This window comes from Cervus canadensis, chromosome 10 (assembly GCF_019320065.1).
Source record: "Cervus canadensis isolate Bull #8, Minnesota chromosome 10, ASM1932006v1, whole genome shotgun sequence".
In the NCBI taxonomy this organism is placed as follows: Eukaryota; Metazoa; Chordata; class Mammalia; order Artiodactyla; family Cervidae; genus Cervus; species Cervus canadensis.
In genome coordinates, this window is record NC_057395.1 from 64706679 (window position 1) to 64732647 (window position 25969).

Sequence of the window (25969 nt, forward strand, 5' to 3'; positions counted from 1 at the left end):
AAATGATCTCATAGTTGATAGCTTTTGTGCGCAAGAGCCAGAGAAGGCCGGTAATCAGTGGTTTGGGGGTCCCCAGGCGGGCTCTAACATTCCAGCACTCTGGATTCCAGCCTAACCATTATCTAAACCTTAAAGCTGGATCCAACCCCCCATCACTTCCTCCAGTCTCAGACCCCTGGTCCCAATCTCACTCTGCACTGATGCAGGGTACATATCCATGTACACGCAGGCAGGCATGTGCCCCCCTGCCCCCCACCACACACACACTGCCTACAGGTGCCAGGCCGTCAGCCCCAGCACAGGTTATTCTCTACTTGCTCCCAACAAGTCTTAGCCTAGGACACTGCACACAGTAGAATTCCTCTCACCAACCTATGTCCCACACTAGACTGGTTGTTAGCAACCACAAGCTCATGTTCCTCTCAGACTGTGAAAAGAACAGGATCCAGGGTTGGACCAACCAGGTTTGGAATTCTGGCTGTGTGAGCTGGAGCCTTCATTTGCCCAACTGTATCCAATGGGAACTGGAGGTGAATTAGATGCTTCCTCTGGGCCCTTCTGGGCTGACATCTAAAACTGGCTGTACTTCCAACTTCCCAGGTGGCACTAGTGGTAAAGAACCCGTTTGCCACTGCAGGAGACATAAAAGACACGGGTTCAATCCCTGGATAGGGAAGATCCTCTGGAGAAGGACATGGCAACCCATTCCCAGATTCTTGCCTGGAGAATCCCATGCACAGAGGAGCCATAGGGTCACAAAGAATCGGACAAGACTGAAGCAACTTAGCATGCACGCACGAACTCTTACGTGTAGAACCTCTAGGGAGGTGGGGAGGGCTTGCTTCATGGAGTCCACACAGTACAGAATGTGACCCACACTTTCCTGTCCTCCCTGGAGCAGCTCCTGATTTATTAACATCTTAAAGCTAAGGGGATCCACCCTCCTGTCTTCTCCCAGCTCTATCAAGAATGAAGACTTCAGGGCTTCCTTGATGGCTCAGTGGTAAAGAATCCGCCTGCTAATGCAGAAGACACGGGTTCGATTCCTGGTCCGGGAGAATCCCACATGCCTCAGAGTAACTAGGGCCATGCGCCACAACCACTGAGCCTATGCCTTAGAGCCTGTGATCTGCAACAAGAGAAGCCCACGCCCCACAACTAGAGAGTAGCCCTTACTCCTCGCAACTAGATAAAGCCTGCATAGCAACAAAGACCCAGCACAGCCGCACCCCCCCCCCAAAAAAAGAATGAAGACCTAGACATCCTCTCTGCTCATTGGCTAATAATTATGCTAACTGCCTAAAAGGTGCATGATTTCACTGCTTGCAAAAAGTCTTCTTGTCTATTCACACCTCCCTGATTCCTGTAAACAGTCCTCTGAGGTTGCCCAGGCAGGTTCCATCATCTTCATTATACAGATGAAACAAAAGAGAGCTCAGAGAGGCCACGTGACTCACTTACGGCCACACAGTAAATGACAGTCAGGTCACAAAGCCAGATCTTTGGGTTCCAACTCTTGGATTCTTCAGTCCACACTGGGTGGTTCCCAGCATGTCCTAATGGTACATGGGCAACAGCTAGTGGTGATGGGGAAATGGAAGACCTCAGACCACCAGGATTTTGAAGGTCAAACAGTCAATCTGTCTGCATTTTTGAATCCTGGACCCTTAAAAGTTAATAACCTTCAAGATAGAGAACATAGATACCAAGGGGGAAAGGAGGGGATGGGATGAATTGGGAGATTGGAATTGACATATATAAACTATTGATACTGTGTAAAAATAGATAACTAATGAGAACCTCACTATCAGAGCACAACGAACCCTACTCAGTGTCCTATGGACACTGAGAAATTGGAAGGAAAAAAGAGGGGATAAATGTATACATATAGCTGATTCACTTTGCTGTAGAGTAGAAACTAACACAACATTGTAAAGCAACTATACTTCAAAATCTTTTAAAAAATTTTTTAAAAGTTAATAACCTTCACACTTCCTTGGCTGGAAGGACCCTGAGGTCAGGCAATTTCAACTACAGCCTTCACATAAACCTCTTCCTAAATCCTCCTCAAGTAATCACAACCACTACATTTTGTTCAGTTTACAAGCTGTTTTCCACAAACCCCATGTCTTTATCACAGGCAAATAACTCCAGCATTGAATAACCCTGAATAACTCAAGTGACAGCAAGCTCACTCCCTTCTCTGTAGCAGCTCCTCACTGGGTGAGAGCTGCCGGGTTTCTACCTTACCGCCTGGGGCCCCAGAACAAGCCTCAGGCCGCAGGAGATCTGCCGTCATCATCTGCAAGGCCTTCCCCAGGCGACAGGTCCCAGAGCCTTCCATCAACTGGGAGGTGAGCTTGATCAAGGCCCCACCGGGCTCGGAGGGACTCAAGCCAGGCAGCAGCAGGCGTGCTGCGGACATGCTGGGGAGCTGGAGTCTCTCCTGGTAACTCGGTTCCTGCATCTTAGATGCAAAATGGTCCAGAGGGGCAAGAAACACGTCAAGAGTAGCAGGTACTCTGACTCCGAGCCTGGCTGCCTGGAGAACTGGCTCTGGGACCTGGAGCAAGTCCCCTCCCTGCTGTGGCCCCAGTTTACCCATCTGTAGAATGAACAAAACAACTCCTTCTGGGACTTCCCAGCCGATTCAGGGGTTAAGGCTCTGCACTTTCACTGCAGGGAATGTGGCTTTGATCCCTGGGTCCGGGAACTAAGATCCTGCATGCTGCACGGCGTGACCCCCAAAACAAAACCAAACAAAGCACTCAACTCCTGTAATAGCCTCTGCATTTACGGCCCACATCCACAGTGTCTAGGTTTTCACCTTGCCTCTGTGAGGCTGGCAGCTGGAGAGAAGATCAGGGACTGATTCACGTGGACACAGCATTAACCTCACAGTCCAGTCCTGCTCACCACTCCCATCCAATCTCCTCCCTCTCCCCCCTCTCTCCAGGCTCGGAACTGTTCCCTGAATTCCACAAGTTTCTTCCAACTTCCCTTAGCCTGGAAGGGTCTCACTCCAGCTCCTTATTCAGCGGGCTCCCTCTCATCCCGGCCTCCCTAAGCATCCCCAGTCCCACCCTCATGTGCTCTCAGCACACTGTGTCCCTCCCCACCCTTATCGCGGTCTGTAGTGTGAGGCAGTGTGTGATGTAGTGTGTGACTACTGTCTAATTCCAGCCTCCTCCACGAGGACCAACAGCTCCATGAAAACAGACACTTCGTCCTCAGATCTGTGTTAGTGCCTGGTACACAGCAGGCATTAAGTAAATAGCTGGCGAATGAATGAATGAGGGGCCAGGACTGCTTCGGGTGGGGAGGAGGCTCTATTCCTTCCCCACGGAGTCTGCCAGAGAACATGGTAAGCGCCCACGGAAATGTGTCATGTACCACTTGAGAATAACAGTGGTGGAAATTACCCTCCTCTGAGGCTCGCTCCATGCCAGGGGCTCTCATGGTGTTTGCGCACATAACTCATTTAACCCGTAAGGTTGAAAGATGTGTGATGTCTCTTTTTACCATGAGGAGACTGAGGTCCAGAGACGTTAAGGGACTTGCCCAAGATCACACAGCCAGGAAGGCACACTCTCCAGATCTAACAGTGGCCTGAGGCCTGCACGTGAAGCCAGGAACACTGAATGAATGAGGGAAACTGAGGCTGAGCCCTGCCCAGGCAGTGGGTGGTCCGCAGCCAGGCCCTGGCCCCTGTGAGGCCTCAGGTTCAGTCTCCAGCCTTCTGGAACTATTTTCCATCTTAACAGTTATGGGTGGCTCAGCAGGAGTCCAGAGCTCTGCCGGGTGACTTCCTGGCATGAACAGGAGCTGGTGGGGGTGGGTGCGGGAGACTGTGAAGCCAAGTTCTATGGCCCATCTTCCCTGGCCAGGGGGAGCGATGGAGGCCAGGAGGCAGGATTGAGGAGCTCAGGGTTCGAGTTCAGAGCAGGTCAGGCACCACCTGGGCAGGGCCAGGCCTTCTCTGGCTTATCTCCCTCCTCTCCCCTACCCTTCACTGTCTTCTCCTCACAGCTGGCTTGTGAAGACTGCAGGAGCTGACTGAGACCCCGACTGTCCACATTGAATGGGGGCTTCAGGAAGGCTTACCCTCCCAATTAACAGATAAGAAAACTAAGGCCTGGCCTGAGGAAAGGTTAGAAGCTAAAGGGGTAGGTTATTCTGATTCAGACAGACCCTATCCTTCTATTGTACAAACTTAACACATGCTGGGTAGCAGATCCTGGGGGAGATGGAGAGGGAGAGACACAGTTAAGCAAGACCTCACAGACTCTAAAGACAGAGAAACCCTTTTGGCCCGAAGAGCTACAGTGCAAGGCTAAGTGTTGCCAGGCAGACAGAAATTAGCAGAGTGCCATGAACTCAGAGGCTCTTGGCCAGGGATGCTCTGGATGCTGTGCCAGGATATCAACTGATAAGAGCAGGTAACATTTCAGCCTCTTCCAAACCATGCCCAGCCCGTGGCGGGAGAACCCAGGAATCTGGCAATCTCCCAGGCCAACACCGACGTGTGAGGGCTGAGCCTTCCCTAAAGCTGCCTCAGTGGGCAGAGAGAGCTTGGCCTGCATCCAGTATGTGCTCATGTCCACCCAAAGGGTGAAGGTCAAGCCTGCTTTCCTGGGAAGCTCTCAGGTCCCCTATAGGCCCAGAGAAAAAGCCTCTTTCAGATGCCAGCTTCCCTCTTCTCACTGGAAAGGAGATGGGCACTGCTGGGGGGCACCAATAGGATTGCTGAGTATACAGGGCCTATCCCAAACTGGGCAGAAGACAATACCCTGGGATTTAGGGAGCTGTGAACGGGTTCTCCCTGGACACCATCCTCCCAGGCTGCAGGACCGTTAGACTGGGCGGAAGTCGGACTCTAGCCAAGGGGATGTTCCCAGATGTCATGCTTTCAAACGGGGACCCGCCCTGAAAGGCAGGCAGGGACAGGCCTGAGCCAGGAAAGCCCTGGGTGAAGACTCAGACTAGTGTTCAAGGCCTCTCCTTGGCCGGAGATGGCCACAGGTCTTCCCGGAAAACTGCACACCAGTGCCTGTCCCAGAAATGAGGGCCACCCAGCGGCCTGGGGGTGGGGGCTCTGAGCCGCGGAATCCGAAGTCCAGCCCCTCACGGAGCACCCACTCCCATCCCAGGCACCGTATCTAAGCATCCTCCAAAGCACTCAAGACCCCCTTCCCAAATCAGGGCCCGTGGGCAGTCTCCTCCTCCAGGTTCCTCCCTTAGGAGAAGGTTTCCCAGATACAATGGGAAGCGGAATGCGAGGGAGCCCCTGAGGGTTTAGGCCCCTTGCCCAGCTCGAGCTGTGGGACAGCGGGCCGGCTAGTGCCTCGGCCGGTGGGGCGGACACCCGCGCCTCCCCGCGGCCTCCCCTTCCCCCACCAGGACCCCGCACCTTAAGATAGTCGTTTTCCGAGCGCAGCTCCTCCAGCTCTCGCAGGAAGCCGCCGGGTCCGCAGTCCAGCATCTCCTCGGTGAGGTCGGAGAAGGCAAGCGAGGCACTGAGGGGCAGGCGGCTGCTGCTCACCGACGACGCGGCCACCGATGGCTCCTCGGGGGAGGCGGGAGGCCGCGGAGGCTGCTGTGCCGGCTGCGCCGGCTGGGGAGGCTGTCCCGTGCGGGCCCCCCCGGGGCCCCCGGCCGCCGACTCGGCGTCGCTGCTCAGCGCCAGCTCCAGGCCCAGCAGGCGCGCCTCCTCCGACGCGCAGTCCGACACCTCCGAGCTGCTGTCGGTGAGGCTGGGCGGCGGTGGCGGCGGTCGCGGCCCGGTCCCCGGGCGCGGACGGCCCTTGGCGCGGACCCCGGTGCGGACCCCGGCCACCCGCGTCCCTGTGCCCCGCGCCCCGGGCGCCACCGCACGCCCCTTCTTGTCGGGCCTCGCCGAGGACGCGGCGCTGCAAGCGGCCGCGGCGCCCGGGCCTGGGCCGCGGCGGCCCTTGGCCAGCGACCAGCCGGCCACGTCCTTGGGCCGGGCCGGCGACGGCGCGCGGTGGCTCTTCTTCCTTTCCGGGGCGGGAGCAGGCGGGGGGCCGCAGCCCCGAGCCGGGGGCTCCCCCGCCGGCACCTCCATCGCGGTTTCCCTCGGCCTCAACGAGCGGCGCGCATGGCCCGGGCCTGCCCGGCCTCCGCGCCCCGGGAGAGGCTCCTGGCGCCTCTCCGGCCGCTGGGGTCGCGGCTCCTCTCGGCCCACCTCAGCCCCCGGGCTGCGCTCCGGCCCCGACCCCCGCCGCACGGTTTCTCCGCTGCTCTGGGCTCGGAGAGAGCGGCCCGATCGCCTCCAGGCACCCCGGCTCCGGCTCCGGCTCCGCCCGGCGCCCGCCCCCTCGGCCTCGCCGCGCCCCCGGAGCGTGCCCGGGCCCCGGCTGCCTGCACGCCGATCGCTCTCTCGAGCTCCGAGTCCGGCTGCGGCCCGGGCCCCGGCTCCGCCCGGCGCGGCCCGCCCCCCGCGCAGCCCCGCCAGCTCCCCGCCCCGCCGCCTCAGCTCGGGGACGCGCGGCTCCGCGAACAAAAGGCGGACGCGGCGGGAGCGGCAGGGAGGGATACAGGAGGCGAGCGAGGGAGGGATCTGCGAGGCAACAGCGACCCCCTCGAGGGTCAGGCCGGCCGAGGCTGCCGAGGCCCGGGCTCCCTCCGCCTCCGTTCCGCCGCCGTCCCCTCCCCTGCTGGCCTGGGCGACGCCCCCGGCGGAGGCGCCCCCGCTCCCCTCCTCCGCGCAGGAGTAGCGCGAGCGGCGAGGCTGGGGACTCCCAGGCAGAGGCCGGGCGGACCTCAGATCGCGGGAGCCAGCATCCATATACACGCCGAGCACCTCGCCCCTCGCGGCTGTGCGGAGCGTGCGCGAACTCCGCCCCCCAAGAACCTGGCGGAGCGAGACAGATCATCCCAATGTACAGACGCGTAAACTGAAGCCTGGGGAAGACCGGCGATCCCGACCCACGGTTACTGGCAGAGCCGGGATGGACGCCGGACCTCGCGCCTCCAAGGGCGTGCTCCGGTGTCCAGGCTTGGCTTCCCTCTTATAGTCGTGGGGAGCGTCTGGCCCTCGGTGCCTGCCCAGCTCTCCACGCCTTGACCTGCTGTGACCCCAGGCACAATCGCTTCTTCCCTGAACCCGGTCTCAGGCTCTGCCCGGCTAAAATCAAAACGACCCATTTTGAAGAGTCAGACATGCAGGTGCTTTGTGAATAGGTTTTGGTTCCCGCGGGAGCTAGTCCGAGCTGGACCCGGTTGCCCTGTTCCTCACACGTCCCCGACAGAGCAACTCCATTTGACCCTGGAGTCCCGACTCCGATGGGTGTCGTTTCTTTTCTTCCAGACCTGTGCTCCCGTGTTGTTGACTTTCCCACGTGGCTGTCACACCTTCCCCTCCCCTTCTCCTCGCTGCTACTCCCCATCGCCGCCGAGCCCCTGCTGGGCAGAGTCATCGGAAGTCCTTTGGCTGCCCAGCGGGCTGGCGATCACCCTCAGGGTGGCACCCCCTTGCGGGGGTGGGGCGCAGGCCCGTTTTTACCCCTCTGCAGCCTCTTCCTCCCTCTGTTCCTCCTCCTTTCCTTTCCTCCTCCTATCCCTTTCCCCCTTCCTTTTCCATTTCTCTCTTTCCCTCCTCTTCCTCCTCCCTCCAATCCTGTTGCTTCACCTCCTCCGCCCTTGACTCACGGCTGGCCCCAAGTCCACTTTGTATCTGTCCCACCTCCCCCGCAGCGGTGAGTACACTCCCGGGTATGCCCTCTCCTTGTGAGGCATGGCTTCATTCCCATCTAGGGGTGTCTAGGTGTGTGAGTGCCCCCTCCATCCTCAAACCCTTTCTCCAGGTGCCCTCCACCAGCCAGGTAAGGAGCAGGGCCACTCGACAGGTCCTCTGCAAACACTTCTTAAGGGGCATTTCCACCCCCTCCTGGCAAAGCCCCAGCTCCCCTGCCCACACTGACTGTCCACTCACCCAGTCCACAGAGGGCCACAGTGGTGGACTTGCCAGTGGTGAATTCCTGACCCCATGGAGCACACAGTCAAGGGAGGAGATGAGCCACAAAAGAGTCATCACCCACAGGATGGCATGACATTCCACAAAGGCAAGGGCCAAGGCAGGCCCTCCTCTGCTTCTCGGGCCTCAGAAGACCCCATGGGATATAATGGATGACAGGGTCCTTCTAGCTCTGATGCCTCCATTTCTTGTAGACTGGTTCTGGTCCAGCACAGAGAGATGCTGTGTGGCTCTTGGAAACCGCATACCCTCTCTCAGCTTCAGTTTCTCCATCTATGCAGAATGTGGGCTTGGAGATGCTGGATGATGTGAACCCTGGCAGGGGAATACGTGCTAGAGCAGGCTGCTCAGCCACTCCCGACACACTCATGGCCACAACAGCAGCTGCCTGGATCTCCCCACGTGGGCCTGAGCGCGAGTCCTGCCTCTACCACATACCCTGTCTGGGTCTCTGGCTGAGCAGGGTGCTAATGGCCCTTCCTGTTCTGAGGGTCTTCAGATGTGGGGAGCCCTGAATCCACATTGCAGCCCCAGAAGAGTCTGGGGAACAGCAAGGCCCTGGTTGGGGGGGGGGTAGAGTCAAGGTGGGGGGCTCTGGATTCAGTTCAGAGGAGGGAAACAGCAGGAGTAAGACTTGCCAGGGGCCCAGACTTGGCTCCGTACAGGTGGGGAGGCCACCTGGGGCTTCCCGCCCCCTGAGCACTCATGCCACGCTCGGTGCCCAACACTTCAGCAGAGGATCCTGGAAAGGTTAGGAACTTCTTGTGATTGATTGTATTTTTAAAAGATAGGTTCAGGGATGTATAGCTTATCCCAATTGTTCTTTTTTAAAAAAAAGTGTTTCTATATTTATTTGGCTGCATCGGGGTTTAGTTGCAGCATGTGGGATTTTCACTGTGTCCTGCAGGATCTTTCACTGCAGCACACGGACGCTCTCGTGGTGAGGCGCAGGGCTCAAGTGTGTGCAGGCTTCTTAGTTCCCCAACCAGGGCTAGAACCCACGTCCTCTACATTGCAAGGTGAGTTCTCAACCACTAGACCATCAGGGAAGTCCCCCGATTATTCTTGTTTACAGTGTGGCATTGACTCTCTTCTGATTGAGTGATGAGGTTTATATTCCCTCGCCTTGAACCTGAGCAGCTTTTGTGACTGCCTCAACCAACAGAGAACGGCAGAAGTGACAGTATGACTTCCAAACTAGGTCATAAAAGGCAATATGACTGACAGCTCAGTCTCTCTCTGCCTCTGTGTCCCTGAGTCTCTCTCTCCCTCAGTCCACTTTCCCTTGGATCCCAGCCACCATGTTGGGAGGAAGCGAGGCCTCATGGGAGAGGCCACATGAAGGTGTTCCATTCAACAACTCCAGCTCTGGTCCCCACTAAGCCCTGGACACGTGAGAGAAGGAATTTTCAAATGATACAGCCTCCAACCTTGGAGCTGCGCCAGCTGATGCCAAGCAGAGCAGAAATGAGCTGTCCCAAACTGTAAAATAAATATTGTTGTTTTGAGACACTAATTTTGGGGGTAGTTTGTTACGCAGCAATGAATAACTGGAATGTTTGCTTGTTCAAGGTCCTATAACTTGGAAGTGGCAGGGCTAGGGTAGATTTGAACCCAGGGCCATCTAGCTTTAGAGCCTGTTGTGCTGTGCTGTTGGGTAGTGTTCAGCTCAGGCACACGCTGTATAAAGCTCTACTCTAGAAGTCATGAAGCATTAAATGATTATAAGAAATAAATAAATTAAAAAAATAAAAAGAAATAAATCAGATTGTAAGAAATGAAGATGCTGATCACCCAGTGGAAAAACAGTTTATGTTCTCCCATTCAAGCAGCTGAATTGACCAACATGATGGAAACTGAATAGAGACTGAATCCTGGAAGGCTCCCAAGAGGAGGTGATTTTTTTTTTAATTGAAATTTTTATTCCTTTTTTAAAAGTGTTTTTATTTTTTGGCCACACCATGCAGCAGATGGGATCTTAGTTCTCCAATGAGGGATGGAACCCTGCCCCAGCACACCCCCCATAATAATAATAATAAGCTACAAAGACTTATAGTACAACACAGGGAATGTAGCTGCTATTTTACAGTAACTATAGATGGAGTATAACCTTTAAAAATTGTGAAATCTTAAACATCAAACCACCAGGGAAGTCCCAAAGTTTTTGCCCCTTATACAAACCACTGGCTGAAGAAGAGTTAGAGGAATTAGTAGGGGAGCCTGCTTTAAAAAGGGTAGTCAGGTCAGCCTCTCTTTGGAGGTGACATTTAAAGTGAGCTATTCAGAGAGCCAGAATAAGAGAATTCCAGGCAGAGAGAACCTACTTGATAGATGTTCAAGAAAGTGAGAAGGGCCATGTGACCAGCACTTGACCGGTGATGGACGGAGCTGGAGTGGATAGAAGAAGTCACAGCAGCCCTTGCAGGCCTTTATTCTTGATGCAGTGACAAGCCACTGGGGACTTTGGAGTAAGCCAGGGTGAGATGTAATCTGTGTTTTAAATAGATCACTCTAGCTGATGGCAAGAAGCTGCTGGAAGATGGGGCATGGAGCAGTTGGACCAGCCTCTGAGGGGTAACGGTGGCTGGGATGAGGGTGGAGGCAGTAGAGAGGGAAGAAGAGGGATGCTCCTGAGATCACTTCTGGAACTTTGAAGAGTTAGACACCCGTGGATGGAGGTGAGGGATCAAAGAAATGAAGTTCAACTCCCAGGTTTTTGGCTTTCGTTACAGGACGAGTGGTGGTGTGGTTTAACGAGACAGGGAAAACAGCTTGGAGGTGATTGCGGGTGGAGAGACCAGGTTTAGAGATGGAGGTTGAGAGTTCTTTCTGGGTCCGATCAGTTTGAGGTGTCTTTGGAGACTTTCAAGGTATATAGGCAATGGATCCATGAGTGTGGAGCCCAGGATAGCATGTGGTCCGGAGTCATGAAAGGTTATTAGCATTTAGATAATATTTAAATCCATGAGACCAGATAGGGTCTATAGAGAGAAGAAAAACTGCCCTAGAACCAGGATGTTAGGAATCCCTGGTTCTATCACAGATACAGAGAACAAACTAGTGGTTACCAGTGGGGAGAAGGAAGGGGAGTAAGAGGGACAAATTGTCTTGTAGAAAATAAGCTACAAGTGGGAGTTCTCTTGTGGCCTAGTGGTTAGGATTCCAGGTTTTCACTGCCATGACCCGAGGTTCAGTTCCTGGTTGGGGAACTAAGATTCTGCAAGCCATGTGGCACATACCTCCCAAAATAATAATAATAATAAAGCAACAAGGACTTATTGTACAACACAGGGACTATAGCTACTGTTTTATAATAAGCATAAATGGAGTATAACCTTTAAAAATTGTGAGTCACTATCATGTACACCTGTAACTTATATAATGTTGTACAAGTATACTTCAATTTAAAATAAAAAGTAAAATTTTTAAATGAAAAAAAATTGGTAGTTGTTCCCTCCAAGTGTGGATGGGATTGGGAGAGGGCAGGATGAAAGGGGCCTTCAACAATTGCTTCCAGAACATCTATCATTAATTGTTCGAATCTTATTAAATACAGCTATATCCATATATCATTTCCTTAATAAAGTAGAAAATTAAAAAAGAATTCCTGGTTCTAAAAAGTGGGTAAGAGAGGAGACACCAGCCACAAAAGATAGAGGGGTGGGGAGCTGCCAGTGAAGGAGTAAATGTAAGAGAAGGAGAATCGCTCTGTCAAATAGCAGAAGGGCTGAAGGAAGATGAGAGCAGAAAAGTGAACGCCCCCCCAACCCCCAGCCTAGAGTGACACGGAGGCTGCTGGGGACCTTGACAAGAGCAGGGGTGGTCAGGACAGATGTCAAAGGCGGGGGATTGAATAGTGACGAGGAGGTAAAGGTGGAGTGTAGGAAGAAGAGGATGGAGCCATCGTGGAGGGGATGGTCACATTGAGAGGTAGAAGCAAGCAAGAGATGGATGAGGCAGAGAAAAGTGGAGAGCGACAAATCTAGGGGGACCCCAGGGACTGGCTTCTGAAAGGAACAGAGGCTGTTCCTTCACTGTCCCAGAAGGAAGGTGGAAGAGAGGTGTGAGATGCAGGTGGGTCTGTCGGAAGATTGAGGGAGGGACTGACGGCTCCCATTTTCTCAAAGAGGAACAAAGTCACCAGCTGAGAGTGAGGAGCTGAAGGAGTGGCAATTGTGTGTGAAGAGGGCAAAGACGGTCCATAACAGGGACCAGAGCATGGAGATCAGACCTCCCAGGATGCATGAGGGGGTACATCATGCACCCATCAGCTCAGAGTGAAGCCAGTCAGCCCAGCAAGCCACCAGGTGTGTTCTCTCCCTTTTCTCCTAATGTCTTCGGGTTTATTTTGCATAGCAGTAACTGTGCCGCACATCTCATTTTATATCTGCTTTTTTCACTTTACAGAGTAGCAGAAGCATCTTCCTGTGCATTTATGAACTCTTGGCAAACATCGCTTTTAATTCTTAGAAATAATCCACAGAGTGGATGTTCCATAGGTCAATTAACCTTTTCCCCTTTTACTGGACATTGAAATTGTTTCCTGGCGATGACTGTTGCAGTGCTAAAAGAGGCGGCACGTGGTCTGGTGGAGAAAGGAGAAAGCAGGCTGCAAGGCAGTGCTGGGACATTCAACCCTCTGGCATCTAGAATCTGATCGTAGAAGCTTTTCAGAAGCCAATTACATGGGATTTGGGCTTCCAGGTGGCTCAGATGGTAAAGAATCTCCCTGCAATGTGGGAGGCCCAGGTTCCATCCCTGGGTCAGGAAGATTCCCCAGAGAAGGGAATGGCTACCCACTCCAGTATTCTTGCCTGGAGAATTCCACAGAGAGAGGAGCCTGGTGGGCTACAATCCATGGGATCGCAAAGAGTCAGACACGACTAAACACACTATGTGGCAATTAGCTTTTTCGCCAGGTCACATTTCTAGACTTAAGGACAAAGAATGGGACAGCAAGGCACATCTCACTGGCCTCCCAAAGTGCCCAAAGGTTCAGGAATCGAGTGTGGAGGAAAAAGAGTTGGGAGTGGGGCCATGAAAGCAGGAGGGCCAGACGTGTGATCCCCCAGGCTGTTAACAGTTCAAACACGTATTGCAACAGACTTGTTTGAGATGGCAACAGGGCCCATCACTTGAATGTTTTCCCCATAATATTAATACAACTCCTTTCAGTATCCTATTTTCCTGGTTGGGGCGTTGCCCCAGGAGACCTGGCCATGGAGAAAGGATCTGGGGACCCAAGTCCTTTCCACCAAGGCCAGCAGGAAGGGGTCTTTTAGAGCCGCCCCCCACCCCACATTTCCTGGATCCTACAGAAAATGGGCCACTTCCAGAACGGACCCTGTTCACTTGGAGGTCTGTGTGAAACAGTTGTAGTTCTGTACCGTGGTCCCCCAGCGGGCAGCTGGCCCGTCCGAGGGTGTGAATCACCCAAGGGAGTGGGCTCACCCACCCCAAACAGGCTGGGGGTCCCTTGCTGGGCATATTTTTTCATGACTTCCTGTCCTGGGTGGAGGTCACTTGGTCTGGCTCGGGCTGAAACCCCTTCCAGCTTTGAGGTTCTGCGTTTCAACAGCAGCATTCAGTGAGGTCCCACTATGAGCCTGGGACAGAGAACTACCCGAACCGAGAGCGTGCCTACTGTGTGCCAGATGCTGGGCTTCCTGTGCGTAACCTCGCCCCACGGCACGACAGGCCAGTAAGAATCACCTCCCCATGTGAGAGAAGGGAAGCAGGACCAGAGCAGGGGGACCTCTCCTCATCCCCCGAGCCCCAGGTTTCCCCTGAGGCACAGGGAGGTGGATGTGGCCTTATGGCTAGACCCTTTCCTGCAACATTTGCGTCCCAACAAGGCATCAGGGAAGTGCCTTCCATGATGGGCTTCAGGTACCACGTGGTGCCCAGTAGCTGTGGGTGAGAGGCTCCAGGAAGAGCCCAGGAGTTCAGTAAACCCCACCTCTTTGGGCTGGTAGGGGAAGAGCAGAGACCCGAGGTTACAAGCTCTTGTTTGTGGGATTTGAGTTTCTGATGGATTATAATCACAGCCAGGTCCTTCCGGCTGAAACCGGAGCAGGCTCGGGGCCAGGGCATGCCACCCTCTGGGCAGGTATAAGAGCCAGGAGAGGAGGGCTGGAGCCTGGCTGGGGCAGAGGTAACAGCTGCCCGCCGGAGAACCAGGGTACAGAGCTAAATCTGCTTCGTACAGACCTCCAGGTGGACAGGGTTGGTTCCGGAAGTGGCCCCTTCTCTGTGGGATCCCGGAGATGCACTAGGGAAGCCATCAGGCTGGACAAGCTGGAAGAGGTCACCAGAGGTTGACACTTGGCAAAGTGAGTACATTCCTGATCTTCCCTTCCCCACTGAGCTACTTAACCCCGCAAGTGACCAAGTGACTGTCCCCGAGGTGCTCGGGTGGAGACTGAGTGGCCTTTTGTCAGTGATTTGAGCCCTGAATCTCTCAAAGAGGCAGTGTGGGGGGATGGCCTTGAGCACCGCCCTTATCTAGCACTCGTGGTGGCTCAGACGGTAAAGAATCTGCCTGCAGTGCAAGAGACCCAGGTTTGATCCCTTGCCTAGGAAGATCCCCTGAAGGAAATGGCAACCCGCTCCAGGATTCTTGCCCAGAGAATCCCACGGACAGAGGAGCCTGGCGGGCTGCAGTCCATGGGGTTGCAAAGAGTCAGACAGGACTGAGGGACTAACACTTTCACTTTTTCACCAAACACCAGGCACTGTGTGTTATCTCACTGAACTCAGAACAGGAGGATGGAGACCTGGCTCAGCCTCCTAGTTCTTCAGGCATCGTTCAGTCGCTCAGTCGTGTCAACTCTTTGCAACCCCATGGACTGCAGCACGCCAGGCTTCCCTGTCCTTCCCTATCTCTCGGAGTTTGCTCAAACTCATGTCCATTGTGTCGGTGATACCATCCAACCATCTCATCCTCTGTCGCCCCCTTCTCCTCCTGCCCTTTATCTTTCCCAGCATCAGGGTCTTTTCCAGTGAGTAACCCCTTCAGGCATTACCTTCATTTATTTTTACAACAGCCCTATCAGGTAAATAGGTATTAGTATTTTACAGACAAGGCGATAGAAGAACAGAGATGTTAAGTAACTTGCCCAAGGTCACACAGGATTTAGACTCCCTGACTCCAGAGTCTGTGCTCTTTTTACTGTGTTATATTATTTTGTGGCTGTGGTTAGTCCCTTCTTCAACTTTCTGAGTGGTAGTTTCTTTATCTGTAATTTAAGGCCATAAAACACAATGATCAGAAAGATATTACCTTGAGATTCCTGAAAGATATCCAGACATTGGTTAGCCTTAAGCTCTGGGAAGCCTCATTGGAAACAGTTGGAAAAGAATGTGTGAACACCCTTTGATCCATTATTCAACTTCTGAAATTTATCATAAAAAATATAATCAGAAAAAATATATAATCAAATTTATGAACAAGGACGTTTATTATAATTTTGTTTATAATCACAGAAAATTATAAGCAAACAGAATGTCAAACATTTTGAGGAATGATGTACATCCTGTGGTGAAATAATATGCAGCCATTAAAAATCACATGTTCATGGGACTTTCATGGCGGTCCAGTGGCGAAGACTCCACGCTCCCAATGCGGGGGGCCCATGTTCAATCCCTGGTCAGGGAACTAGAGCCCACATGAAATAAACAAAAAAAGATCCCGTGTGCTGAAACTAAAACCCAGCACAGCCAAAATAAATAAATACATTAAAAAAAATCACATGTTCAAAGGGTACTGACTGTAATTGGAAATTTTTCTTTTGTTAAGCTTTACAAAGCACCTTATAAAGCAGCACACTGATGATCTATTTATAAATGTATGTGTAGACATACATGTGAAATTATAAAAGATGGAAAAACAAACCTGTAGGGGTTGAGAGTTTATTTCTGAGAGGTGGAATTATGAATTTTTTTTGAATATTTTTGTATTTTTCTTTATTCTTTTTTAAATTTCTCAGATTTTCTATAGTAAATATGTATTGCTCTTTTAATTAGAAAAATGAGTATTTTTTTATAAAAAAATCTGTTCTTTTGGTCTAGCTTGGCCCTTTTCAAGCTTCTGTTATAATGGCTTTGAGAGAAAACTGAATTGCATGCTGTCAGTCTTGTGAGGGCATCTGAGACAACCTGGTCCAACATGTCACATGTGGGGAAACTGAGGCCCACATAAGTGCATAAGGCATAGCACTTATGCAAGATCATAAAGGGAAGTAGAGGCCCCAGATCCCCTGTTTGGGGCTCAGGCAGCTGCGCAAATATTACTCTATGGGCCTGAATTACAATTAGAATTTATGGCTAACCTGCATTAGTTGCTAACTACAAGTATGGCCCTGAATGCCGAGCATAGCTGACCTCACAGACTCACTCAGAGACAAGCTGGCCTGGGAGTGACAGGTGAGTGACAGGTGAGAGAGCAAAGGGCAGCTGGGTGGGCGTGGAGCCAGCCAGGTGTGCCCCAGGCCCCTCCCTCTCATCTCCAGGTCTCATCCAGCGCTGCCTCCTCCCTGGCAGGGCTGAAGGTTTACTTACTGCCCCTGGCTGAGCTCGGACAGAAGAATGAAAAGTCTCCGCTGGCGTTACACTCGGCTGGTAAGAGGCCCAGCTGGGCCTGGGGCTGGGGGTCGGTCAGGAAAGGCGGGGGAGGTGAGATCTCTGGCTGGGTGGGACCTGGGCCAGGGTGCATACAGCTGGGTGTCCCCCTTCTGAGGCCCTCCCCAGCTGACCCAGGGTTCAAAGCAAGGATTCAGGAACCTGGGGCCTTAGCGCCCAGCCCTGTAGTTCCGGGACCCTCAAGGAGCATGGAGTGGGTGCCAGATGGAGCTCGGTCCGGAAGCCTGTCCAGTTAGGACTCCCTCTGTAGGCCTGAACCTGGAGAATAGGAAAGCAGTGTCCTGTCCATCTCTTCTCCCTAAAGAGATCTCTCCTGATGAAAAGCTTCAAAGTCCTTCTGTGCAGGCATCATGTGCGCGCGCGCACACACACACACACACACACACACACACACAAACGCTCTGGTACAGAGAGGCAGCTCAGTGATGAAATGAATGAATGAATGAACACACTAACATACATGCCCACTGACACTCACATATAACACAATCCCAGCTCATACCCACCCACATATTGAAAGGTAACATACAAAGTTGCATTTAACACCTCACACTGACTTGCCTACACAACTCTATTTTAAGCCAACACATCACACACCTTCACACAATTGTGCATTTTTTTTATCGAGGCATTTATTATTTACTTTTATTTTTGGCTATGCTGGGTCTTTGTTGCTGCACAGGCTTTTCTCTAGTTGTGGCAAGCAGAGGCTACTTTCTGGTTGTGGTGCACAGGCTTCTCTTTGCAGTGGCTTCTCTTGTTGCGGAGCACGGGCTCTAGGGCACACAGGCTTCAGTAGTTGCAGCACACGGGCTCAGCAGTTGTGGCTCCCGGGCTCTAGAGCACACACTTAGTAGTCTTGGCGCACAGGCTTAGCTGCTCCTCGGCATGTGTGATTTTCCTGGGCCGGGGATCAAACTCGTGTCTCCTGCATTGGCAGGTGGATTCTTATCCACTGGGTTACCAGGGAAGCCCTAAACACGCATTTTATATGAACCTGTGCACTATCTCACCCATAAGAAACATTTCACCACCTCAAAGGGCCTTCTTTCTTCCTTTGGGATAATAACATGGGGGTAATAAAAAGCCTACTCTGGAGAGTTCCCTGGTGGTCCAGTGGTTAGGACTTCATGCTTTCACTGTGGAGGGCCCAGGTTCAATCCCTGGTTGGGGAACTGAGATCCCACAAACCTTGTGGCACAGCCAAAAAAAAAAAAAAGGAGCACATTCTTCTTAGGATTCTTGGGAAAATTCAGAGATTATGCTCACCAAGCATTTCACACGGGCCTAGTCAAGTGTGTCCTGTTTACTGGATATTCAGCCACTATTGTATTATTATTATTATTGTTATTTCATGTACAAATGCACACAGTTTGGGAGCTGCTGTCTGCCTTTCTCTCCTGCCTCCCAAGCTTAGAACACAATCCCTGGCATCCACTCTGGATCCAGAGCAACCAGGCAGACAAAACCTCGGGGGCTCAAGGCCACATCCGGTGGGTGTAGTTGGAAGGGGCCAGGGAGGGAGCTGGTTGGCGGGGAGGACAGGGTCTGGCCTGTCGTGGACACTTCGCAGCCTCCTCCGGCTGGACTGGCAGGGGCCGGGCAGGGGCGATAAGGTGGCCAAGGCTCTCAGGCTCTGGATGTGTGGAAGCTCGTGTCTCCTTGTCTCTCGACTCACCAGGCCCTCTGTGTGTCTTTACAGCCCAGCCGGGTGGAGGATGCTCTGTCTGGGGAGGAGGACAAGGAAGAGGAGGAGGAAAAGGAGGAGGCGACAACCCCAGCCCCAGCTCCGGTTCCTGAAGGCCCCGTGGCGCCCCACCTGGCAGGAGCCAGCCAGGTTCTGGGAGCCTCGGAGATGAGTCAGGTTCGGGCACAGTCCATGGTACAAAGCCTTCAGTCCTGCCCCACCCCAGCCAGGCCCAGGGACGCCTGGGGCCCCTCCTGCTCTGTCCTCTGCTCACTGTGTCACCTTGGGCACCTCACTTCTCCTCGCGGGGCTTTTCTGGTAAAATGAGTCAGTAATCCTAGCACCACCTTCTTCACGGCGCCAGGAAGTTAAGGATATGGTGAACTAATCTGACTCTTTAAACGGAACCAGTCCTTGGGAACTGAGGCCAAAGCTGGGGTGGGAATGGAAGGATGAGATGGGGAGTTGGGAGGAGGCAGTCAGTATCTCATCTATTCTCTGCCTGACCTGGGTTCAAATCCTGGCTCTGCTACTTCCTCCCCATGAGGGCTTCAGGCAAGTTGCTTCATCTCCTCGAGCCTCAGCTTCCTCATCTATAAAATGGGAACAGTAATCCCTTTCACTGAGGGCTTCTGCTCATTGCTGTTTCCATGGTGCCCCCTGGAAACATGAAAGTGCTCCGTGAACAGTAAAGTTCTGCCGACAAAGGTCCGTCTAGTCAAAGCTATGGTTTTTCCAGTAGTCATGTGTGGATGTGAGAGTTGGACTGTAAAGAAAGCTGGGCGCCGAAGAATGGATGCTTTTGAACTGTGGTGTTGGAGAAAACTCCTGAGAATCCCTGGGACCGCAAGGAGATCCAACCAGTCAATCCCAAAGGAAATCAACCCTGAATGTTCATTGGAAGGACTGATGCTGAAGCTGAAGCTCCAATATTTTGGCCACCTGATGTGAAGAGCCGACTCACTGGAAAAAACCCTGATGCTGGGCAAGACTGAAGGCAGGAAAAGGGGACAACAGAGGACGAGATGGTTGGATGGCATCACCGACTCTATGGACATGAGTTTGAGTAAACTCCGGGATTTGGTGATGGACAGGAAGGCCTGGCGTGCTGCAGTCCATGGGGTCGCAAAGAGTTGGACACGACTGAGCGACTGAACTGAACTGAACCTGTAAAGCACAGGCTTGGGTGAGGGGTGGCTGTTTAACCTTAGTCCTCCTGGGACCCCAAGGATACGGAGCAAGGCGGCTGGGGGGACCGGGAGCCCTCGCTCACCCTCTGCTCTGTCCCCAGCTCAGTCTCCACCTGCCGCCGAGAGTCACTGGATACTCCTGGAGGCTGGCCTTCTGCACGTCGAGGGACGGCTTCAGTCTGCGGAGCCTGTACAGGCAGATGGAGGGCCAGAGTGGGCCGGTGCTGCTGATGCTGAGAGACCAGGACGGCCAGGTGAGCTGTGCTGGGGGTGCTGGGGGGAGGGCTGCCACTAAGGGCTGATGGGCCCCCGGGGGCCCCTCCGTCCCCCAGCTCTGCCCCAGACTCCCCAGCCTGAAGGGGATCTCCAGCTCCCTTCCAGCTGCAAACTACAAACTCTTCCTTCGAGATGTTTGGCGCCTTTTCCTCCTCGGCCCTTCGACTCAGCAAAGGCTTCTACGGTACTGGCGAGACCTTCCTCTTCTCCTTCTCTCCACAACTGAAGGTGATGCTCTTTGTTTTTTTTTTTTTTTTGGTCTTTTCAAGAATTTGTATTTATTTATGACAGCACTGGGTCTTCATTGCTGTGTGAGGCTTTCTCTAGTGGCAGCTTAGCAGGGGCTACTCTCCAGCCTGGGTGCTTGGGTTTCTCATCGTGGTGGCTTCTCTTGTTTTGGAGCACAGGCTCTAGGGCGGGTAGGCTCAGTGTTGTGGTGCATGGGCTTAGTTGCCCAGCGGTAGGTGGGATCTTAGTTCCCCGACTAGGGATAGAACTCATATCTGCTGCACTGCAAGGAGGATTCTTAACCACCGGGCCACCACGGAAGTCCTGGGACCGGTTCCTTTGTTGTGTTCCTTTCCTCTAGCAACACTCAGCTTGTCAGGTTCAAACACAGACAGCGTGGATGGGAGGGTCCAACCACGACTGGGGTTTTGCCAAGCTGATCTGACTTTCTCCCAGAAAGTTGGTCCCTCCTGCCATCTTCCCTGACAAAGTGAATGGCACCTCTGTCTTTCCTGCTGTTGAGACCAAAAATTTTGGAGCCCTTCTTAACGCTTCTTTCACACCCTATGTCTGATGAGCTGTCAACGGATCCTGAGGCTCTTCCTCCTCCATCTCTACCCAAAATCTACCACTTCTCACAATGTCCTCTGCTGTCACCCTGGCCCGAGCCACCATCACTACTTGCCCATGTCCCTGCTATAGCCTCCTAATGCTCCCACCTTCAGTCATCACAGTACCTGGAGGGAGCCTTTTAAAAGGTAAGTCCTAAAAGGACTTCCCTGGTGGCCCAGTGGCTAAGACTCTGAGCTCCCACTGCAGGGGGCCCAGGTTCAATCCTTGGTCAGGGAACTAGATCTCACATGCCACAACTGAAGATCCCGTATGATGCAACTAAGATTCAGCCAAGCCACAGCCAAATAAATATTTAAAATAAATGAAGTCAGAACATATCACTCCTTGGCTCCAAGCTAACAATGGCTTCCTTTCTCCCTCAGAGAAAAGCCAAAGTCTTTTTTCAGAATATGTTTTTACTTATTTGTTTGGCTGTATCAGGTCTTAGTTGTGACACTGTGATCTTTCGCTGTGGTGCACAGGCTTCTCTGTAGTTGTGACACAGGCTCAGTAGTTGCAGCAGTTGCTCCGAGGCATGTGGGGTCTTAGCGCCCCGACCAGGGAATGAACTCACATCCCCTGCATCAGCAGTCAGATTCTTAACCTCTGGACCACCAGACAAATCCCCAGAGTCCTTAAAATGACCTACGAGTCTGCATCTTCTGGACTCTCTCTGAAGTCATTTCTTGCTATTTCCCCTCTCCCTACACTGACCTCGGAGCTCGTTCTTAAACAAGCAAGCTTGTTCCTACCTCAGGGCCTTTAAACATGCTGTTCTTCTTAAGGTTCCCTCCACAGGATCTCCGTATGAGTCAAGTTCTCACTTCCTTCAGGACTCTGCTCAGATGTCACCCTCTCAGCAGGACCCTCCCTGCTGTTTACATTTACAGCACTCCAGCTGCTGGAAACTCTTATTGCCCTTCTTTACTTCTTTCTCCTAAGCATTTGTCACAGCTAACACACTATTTATTTTACTTATTTACCTGCCTCCTGCCACTAGAGTGGGAGTCCTAGGAGGCAGGAATTTTTGTCTGTTACATCACTGGTCTATCCAGTACCTAAAACAGTGCCTTGTACTAAATGCAAAAAATAAAACAAACTCTTGAATGGGATGATTTTTTCTTTTCAGGCAATTGCTATAGTCTTCCCAGGCTATTATTATGGAATCTCATCTTTTCAAAAAATTGGTTAATTTTTGTCTGTCTTTGGTCTTCTGGCATCTGCGTTCTTCATGAATTCCCAGCAGTTCCTTGACCCTCATTCCAAGAAGCACCATGAACATCTACTTAATTTTTTCTGTAGCAGTGTTTATCTTCCTCCTGCAAGTCTGAAGGTCACGTTCCTTGAGGAAAGTAGAGGAGGAGTTGCATGGTTCTGTCTTCTCGTGGTCACTTGTTAATATTATCTCATCTCTTCTGAGCCCAGGTCTTATCTTTGATTAGTCCATTTTCTTGCTAAAAACCCTTTGGTTGCTCAGAGCATTTTTTGCAACCAATTACAGGCAATCATAGGCTATACTTTTGCAGCCCTTTAAAAATCTTTTTATTAGCTAAACTTCTAAAAAATAGTTTTCTATTTATTTTTGGCTGTGCTAGATCTTCCTTGCTGCACCCAGGCTTTCTCCAGGGCAGCGAGCGGGGCCTACTCTCTAGTTGCATTTGAGTTGCAGCGCTTGGGCTCCCATTGCAGTGATTTCTCTTGTTGCTGAGCACAGGCTCTAGGGCAGGCTTCAGTAGTTGCGGTGTGTGGGCTTCATTACTCTGTGGCATGTGAGATCTTATTGGACCAGGGATCGAATCTGTTTCCCCTGTGTTGGCAGGTGGATCCTTAATTTTTGGACCACCAGGGAAGTCCTAAATTGACTCCTGAATAATTTGTTCACTTAACAAACGTCTACACCATGTCTCGGGAATATTCCCAGAATCAAGATAGCCTTCATGGAACTTACATGTTAGCAGGGCATATTGTCACTTGAACAGGGCCTGGAAGGAAGGGCTACTTTAAATTTCTCTGGGATGACATTTCATCCAAAAGCTGAGAAGTGAGCCTTCTGAGGATCTGGGGGAAGAGCATTCTGGGCAGAGGGGTCAGCAAGACCCTGGAGCAGCAATAGCTTCAGGTGTCCCGGGTCAAAAGGGTCAGTGTAGACGAAGTGCAGGCGGTAAAGGGGGAAAGAGGTCGGAGAGAAAATCAGGGCAGAGCACGCTGGGCTTTCGGCTTTTGTTAGATGCTGAATTTTATTCCCATTGTCAGGGCCATTGGAGAGCTTTAGCAGAGGAGGGCTAATATCCAATTTGATTTTTAAAAATAATTAATTTTTGGCTATGCTAACTCTTTGTCGCTGCACGCAGGCTTTCTCTACTTGCAGTAAGCAGGGGCTACTCTCTAGTTGCAGTGCACAGGCTTCTCTTGTTGGGGAACACCGGCTCCAGGTGTTTAGTTGCCCACAGCATGTAGGATTTTCCCGGATCAGGGATTGAACCTGTGTCCCCTGCATTGGCAGGTGGATTCTATACCGCTGAACCCCCCAGGGGAGTCCCTGATTTAGTTTTGAATAGCTCACTGACTGCAGAGCAGACATGGGCTTCGGGGCAGGAGACAGAGGAAGCAGAGACCCATCAGGAGGCTGTGATCCAGGAAGGAGTGACTGGCGGGGACAGACTGGTGGTAGTCAGGGTGTCTCTTTGGGGTGGGGCTTGCAACTTGTTGGGTGTGAAATAGCACCGGGGCTGTGCAAGCTGTGTTAACTCCAGTGAGAGGAGGAAACAGTTAATTGTAGAATCAGGGCCTGGCTCCTGATGTGGACCTTTCCCCTCCTCTCTCCAGCTTCGGAAGCAGGAAGCCTCAGAGGGTTCTGGTCTATTCCTAGAACAGAAGGGCTTTTGGGCTGTGGGAATTCAGACTGGAGGGCAAGAGGAGGTGAACTCCAGGGAGATTGAGAGAAACTGCAGGAGTTAGGAGCCTAGGGTAGCGCCAGTGCCTTAGTTGGGGATTGGAGTTTGTTTCCTTCACCACACTGCCACCCAGTGGTCCAGAGTAAAACTGCAGGAGCAGGACTCCGCCAATAACTGGAGGTTTCTTATCGCAGGTCTTCAAGTGGACAGGAAGCAACTCTTTCTTTGTGAAAGGCGACTTGGATTCTCTGATGATGGGCTGTGGCAGGTGCGTGTCCTAGTCCTCCCCAGTCTTGAGTCTCGAGGTGGTCTGTACTCTGGTCCTTTCCCCTGTCTGGAAATGCTGGGTTAGGCTACCCCAGACAAAACGGGGGAGGCTGCTGGTTAACCTTCAAGAATCTCCCCTCGATAGGTGTTGTGGCACTCCCTGGCCCCCAGCCAACCCCCTAAACTCTGCTCTAAGTTGCTACTGAGAGGAGAGGATGGCATGACGTCTCCCCTAAAGTGTTCAGTTGGTGACAGCTTAGGCTGAATTTATGTAAACTTTGGGAACAGCACTCCATATGGTTGGATGAGGCTAAAGTCAAACCCCAAATTTACCTGTCAATCAGCTCCATAAACATAGGGAACAGAACTCACTGGAGGAAGGCAGGCATCTGCCCAGAACCTGGTGTGTGTGTGTTGGGGGTGGGAAGTGGAGTGTTTTACAAGGTCAGTCTCGCCTCTGGTGTGACCTGAATATTCAGGCAGAGTCAGTCTTATCCTGAGGGCACGGATGACAGCTGCTTGATTAGCACCAGGCAAGTTCTTTGCTCTCCCAGCTGCCTGAATAGCCTCCACAGAGAGGCAGACTGACACAGACCCCACCAGCCACTGCCAATTTGCAATAACCCACTTCCCAGCTCTAGCCTAGGTTTGCTGTCAAAAGAGGGAACTAGAATGGATGCCCTGGTCTGATGTATTCTGGGCTTGGAGTCAAAGCTTATGAGAGTCCCTCCTTTGGCTAAGGCATTGCCATCTTAATGTTCTGAAGGTTCTAAAACTGGTCTGTGGTGATGGCTGCTCCACTGTATATATTTATCAAAATCATTGTACTGTAAAACAAACAAACAAAAAAAAGCTTGAAACCCTGTGAGGGGCAATGTGTGAGCCCTTAACAATTTGGGACAAACTGGTTTCAGAGGAGATGAGACTAAGGCAGAGCAGTCATGGCGTGGCCAAGGGCTGCTGGGGCAGGTCTGAAGGGTGCTGGAGGGACGGTGCCAAGACTCTCCTCTCTTTAGTGGCCGCTTTGGGCTGTGGTTGGATGGAGACTTGTACCGCGGGGGGAGCCACCCCTGTGCGACCTTCAACAATGAGGTGCTGGCCCGGCAGGAGCAGTTCTGCATCAGTGAGGTGGAGGCCTGGGTCCTGAGCTGACGCCACGGCGGGCAGCCTCCTGAGGCCACAGGCGTTCAGACCTGCCCCCGGATGCCGCCGAGGCCACGCTCACCCAGGGCGGCCCGTTCCGTCCGAAACACAGATGGTGAGGTGTCCGGTGTGGACTGTGGCTGAGAGCAGCCTCCGTCGCCTGAGGACCAAGATAGGTGTGGAGCCAGGCCACATTCTACTAGAGAGGGGATCTGAGGGAGTAAAAGACAGTTATACCTCACCCAAGCACCATAAAATTCCGCAGGAAAATGATCCTTTTAGAGAGTACACAGTTAATGTGTGTTTATTGTAGAAAAACCAGAAGATATAAAAAAAATTAAAATTGCCTAAAATTCAACCACCACCTAAAACACTTACGTTTTCATGTATATCCTTCCAGACAGTTTTCCAAGGAGGTGTATGGGATTCTTAAAAAATGGGATTCTTCTCTATATGCTTTGGACAGTATTTTAATTTAAAGAGTATTGTCAAACCAGACACCTAACTCAACCAGTGAAATTAATAAAGACTCCAAAATAGCATTCTTCGTTTCCCAGAAAACTGACCAGTCTGCTACCACTGTGCTGGGTACTTGAAGATCTCTTATTTAATTCCACAAGGAAAATATGAAAGCAGCCAATGAACGATATGCACATTTGGGTAAAGAAGCTGAAATTCTGTAGATGAAAATGTCAGGGAGATTTAAAAAAAGGAAGGATATTTTTTCTGGCAAAAGAGGAACTTAGAAAAACTAAAAAAAAAATAAAATAAAATCCATAACCTTCCCCATGCTAGTGCCTGCCTCCTGACAGAATAAGATTCTTTATCAGGTCATTACTTGCCATTATTGAAAGAGGAAAACCAAGTAACATAGGGCCTGTTAAAACCATCCCCTCTGGAAGACCCAACACGGTACTGAGGTATAAAGAAACATCTGGGCACATTCCTAGACCAAACACAGTTCTTTTGCACAAAAGGGTCAAAGCTGGGCACACGACTGTGAAAGTCACTGAGGAAGACACCACTGATTTCAAGA

The 25969-nt window shown here is 52.0% G+C and overlaps 2 protein-coding genes and 1 non-coding gene across 6 annotated transcripts in view; 2 read left to right on the plus strand and 1 right to left on the minus strand.

The window, feature by feature from the left end:
• Positions 1-6534, minus strand: part of SOGA1 (suppressor of glucose, autophagy associated 1) — a 74632-nt gene extending 68098 nt beyond the window's left edge. The window contains exon 1 of one of the 2 annotated variants that reach the window (XM_043478644.1): positions 5411-6534. In XM_043478644.1, the coding sequence (XP_043334579.1) occupies positions 5411-6085 (675 nt within the window). In that variant the 5' untranslated portion in view covers positions 6086-6534. The remainder of the gene's footprint in view (positions 1-5410) is intronic. The other variant, XM_043478643.1, reaches the window with a different exon arrangement.
• Positions 6535-14158: 7624 nt separating this feature from the next.
• TLDC2 (TBC/LysM-associated domain containing 2) lies at positions 14159-25474 on the plus strand. 3 transcript variants are annotated; one of them, XM_043478700.1, is made up of 7 exons: positions 14159-14328; positions 16507-16615; positions 18339-18500; positions 19615-19767; positions 19922-20017; positions 23718-23791; positions 24807-25474. In XM_043478700.1, exons 2-7 carry the CDS (start codon positions 16583-16585, stop codon positions 24940-24942), a joined length of 654 nt encoding a protein of 217 aa, XP_043334635.1. In that variant the 5' UTR covers positions 14159-14328; positions 16507-16582; the 3' UTR covers positions 24943-25474. The 3 variants fall into 3 exon arrangements, with proteins under 3 accessions (XP_043334635.1, XP_043334636.1, XP_043334637.1); XM_043478701.1 differs by having other exon boundaries at positions 16538-16615; XM_043478702.1 differs by lacking the exon at positions 19922-20017.
• TRNAE-UUC lies at positions 17739-17811 on the plus strand. The gene has a single exon. It is a non-coding gene; the product is annotated as a tRNA-Glu (tRNA).
• Positions 25475-25969: the final 495 nt, after the last annotated feature.

What these genes read in the sequence shown, in the direction of transcription:
- TLDC2 (XM_043478700.1), top strand. Translation starts at nt 16,583, where the DNA reads ATGAAAAGTCTCCGCTGGCGTTACACTCGGCTG. An exon ending in CCTTCTCTCCACAACTGAAG is followed by an intron (nt 20,018 to 23,717) that starts GTGATGCTCTTT and finishes TTCTTATCGCAG; the next exon opens with GTCTTCAAGTGGACAGGAAG. An exon ending in CTGATGATGGGCTGTGGCAG is followed by an intron (nt 23,792 to 24,806) that starts GTGCGTGTCCTA and finishes TCCTCTCTTTAG; the next exon opens with TGGCCGCTTTGGGCTGTGGT.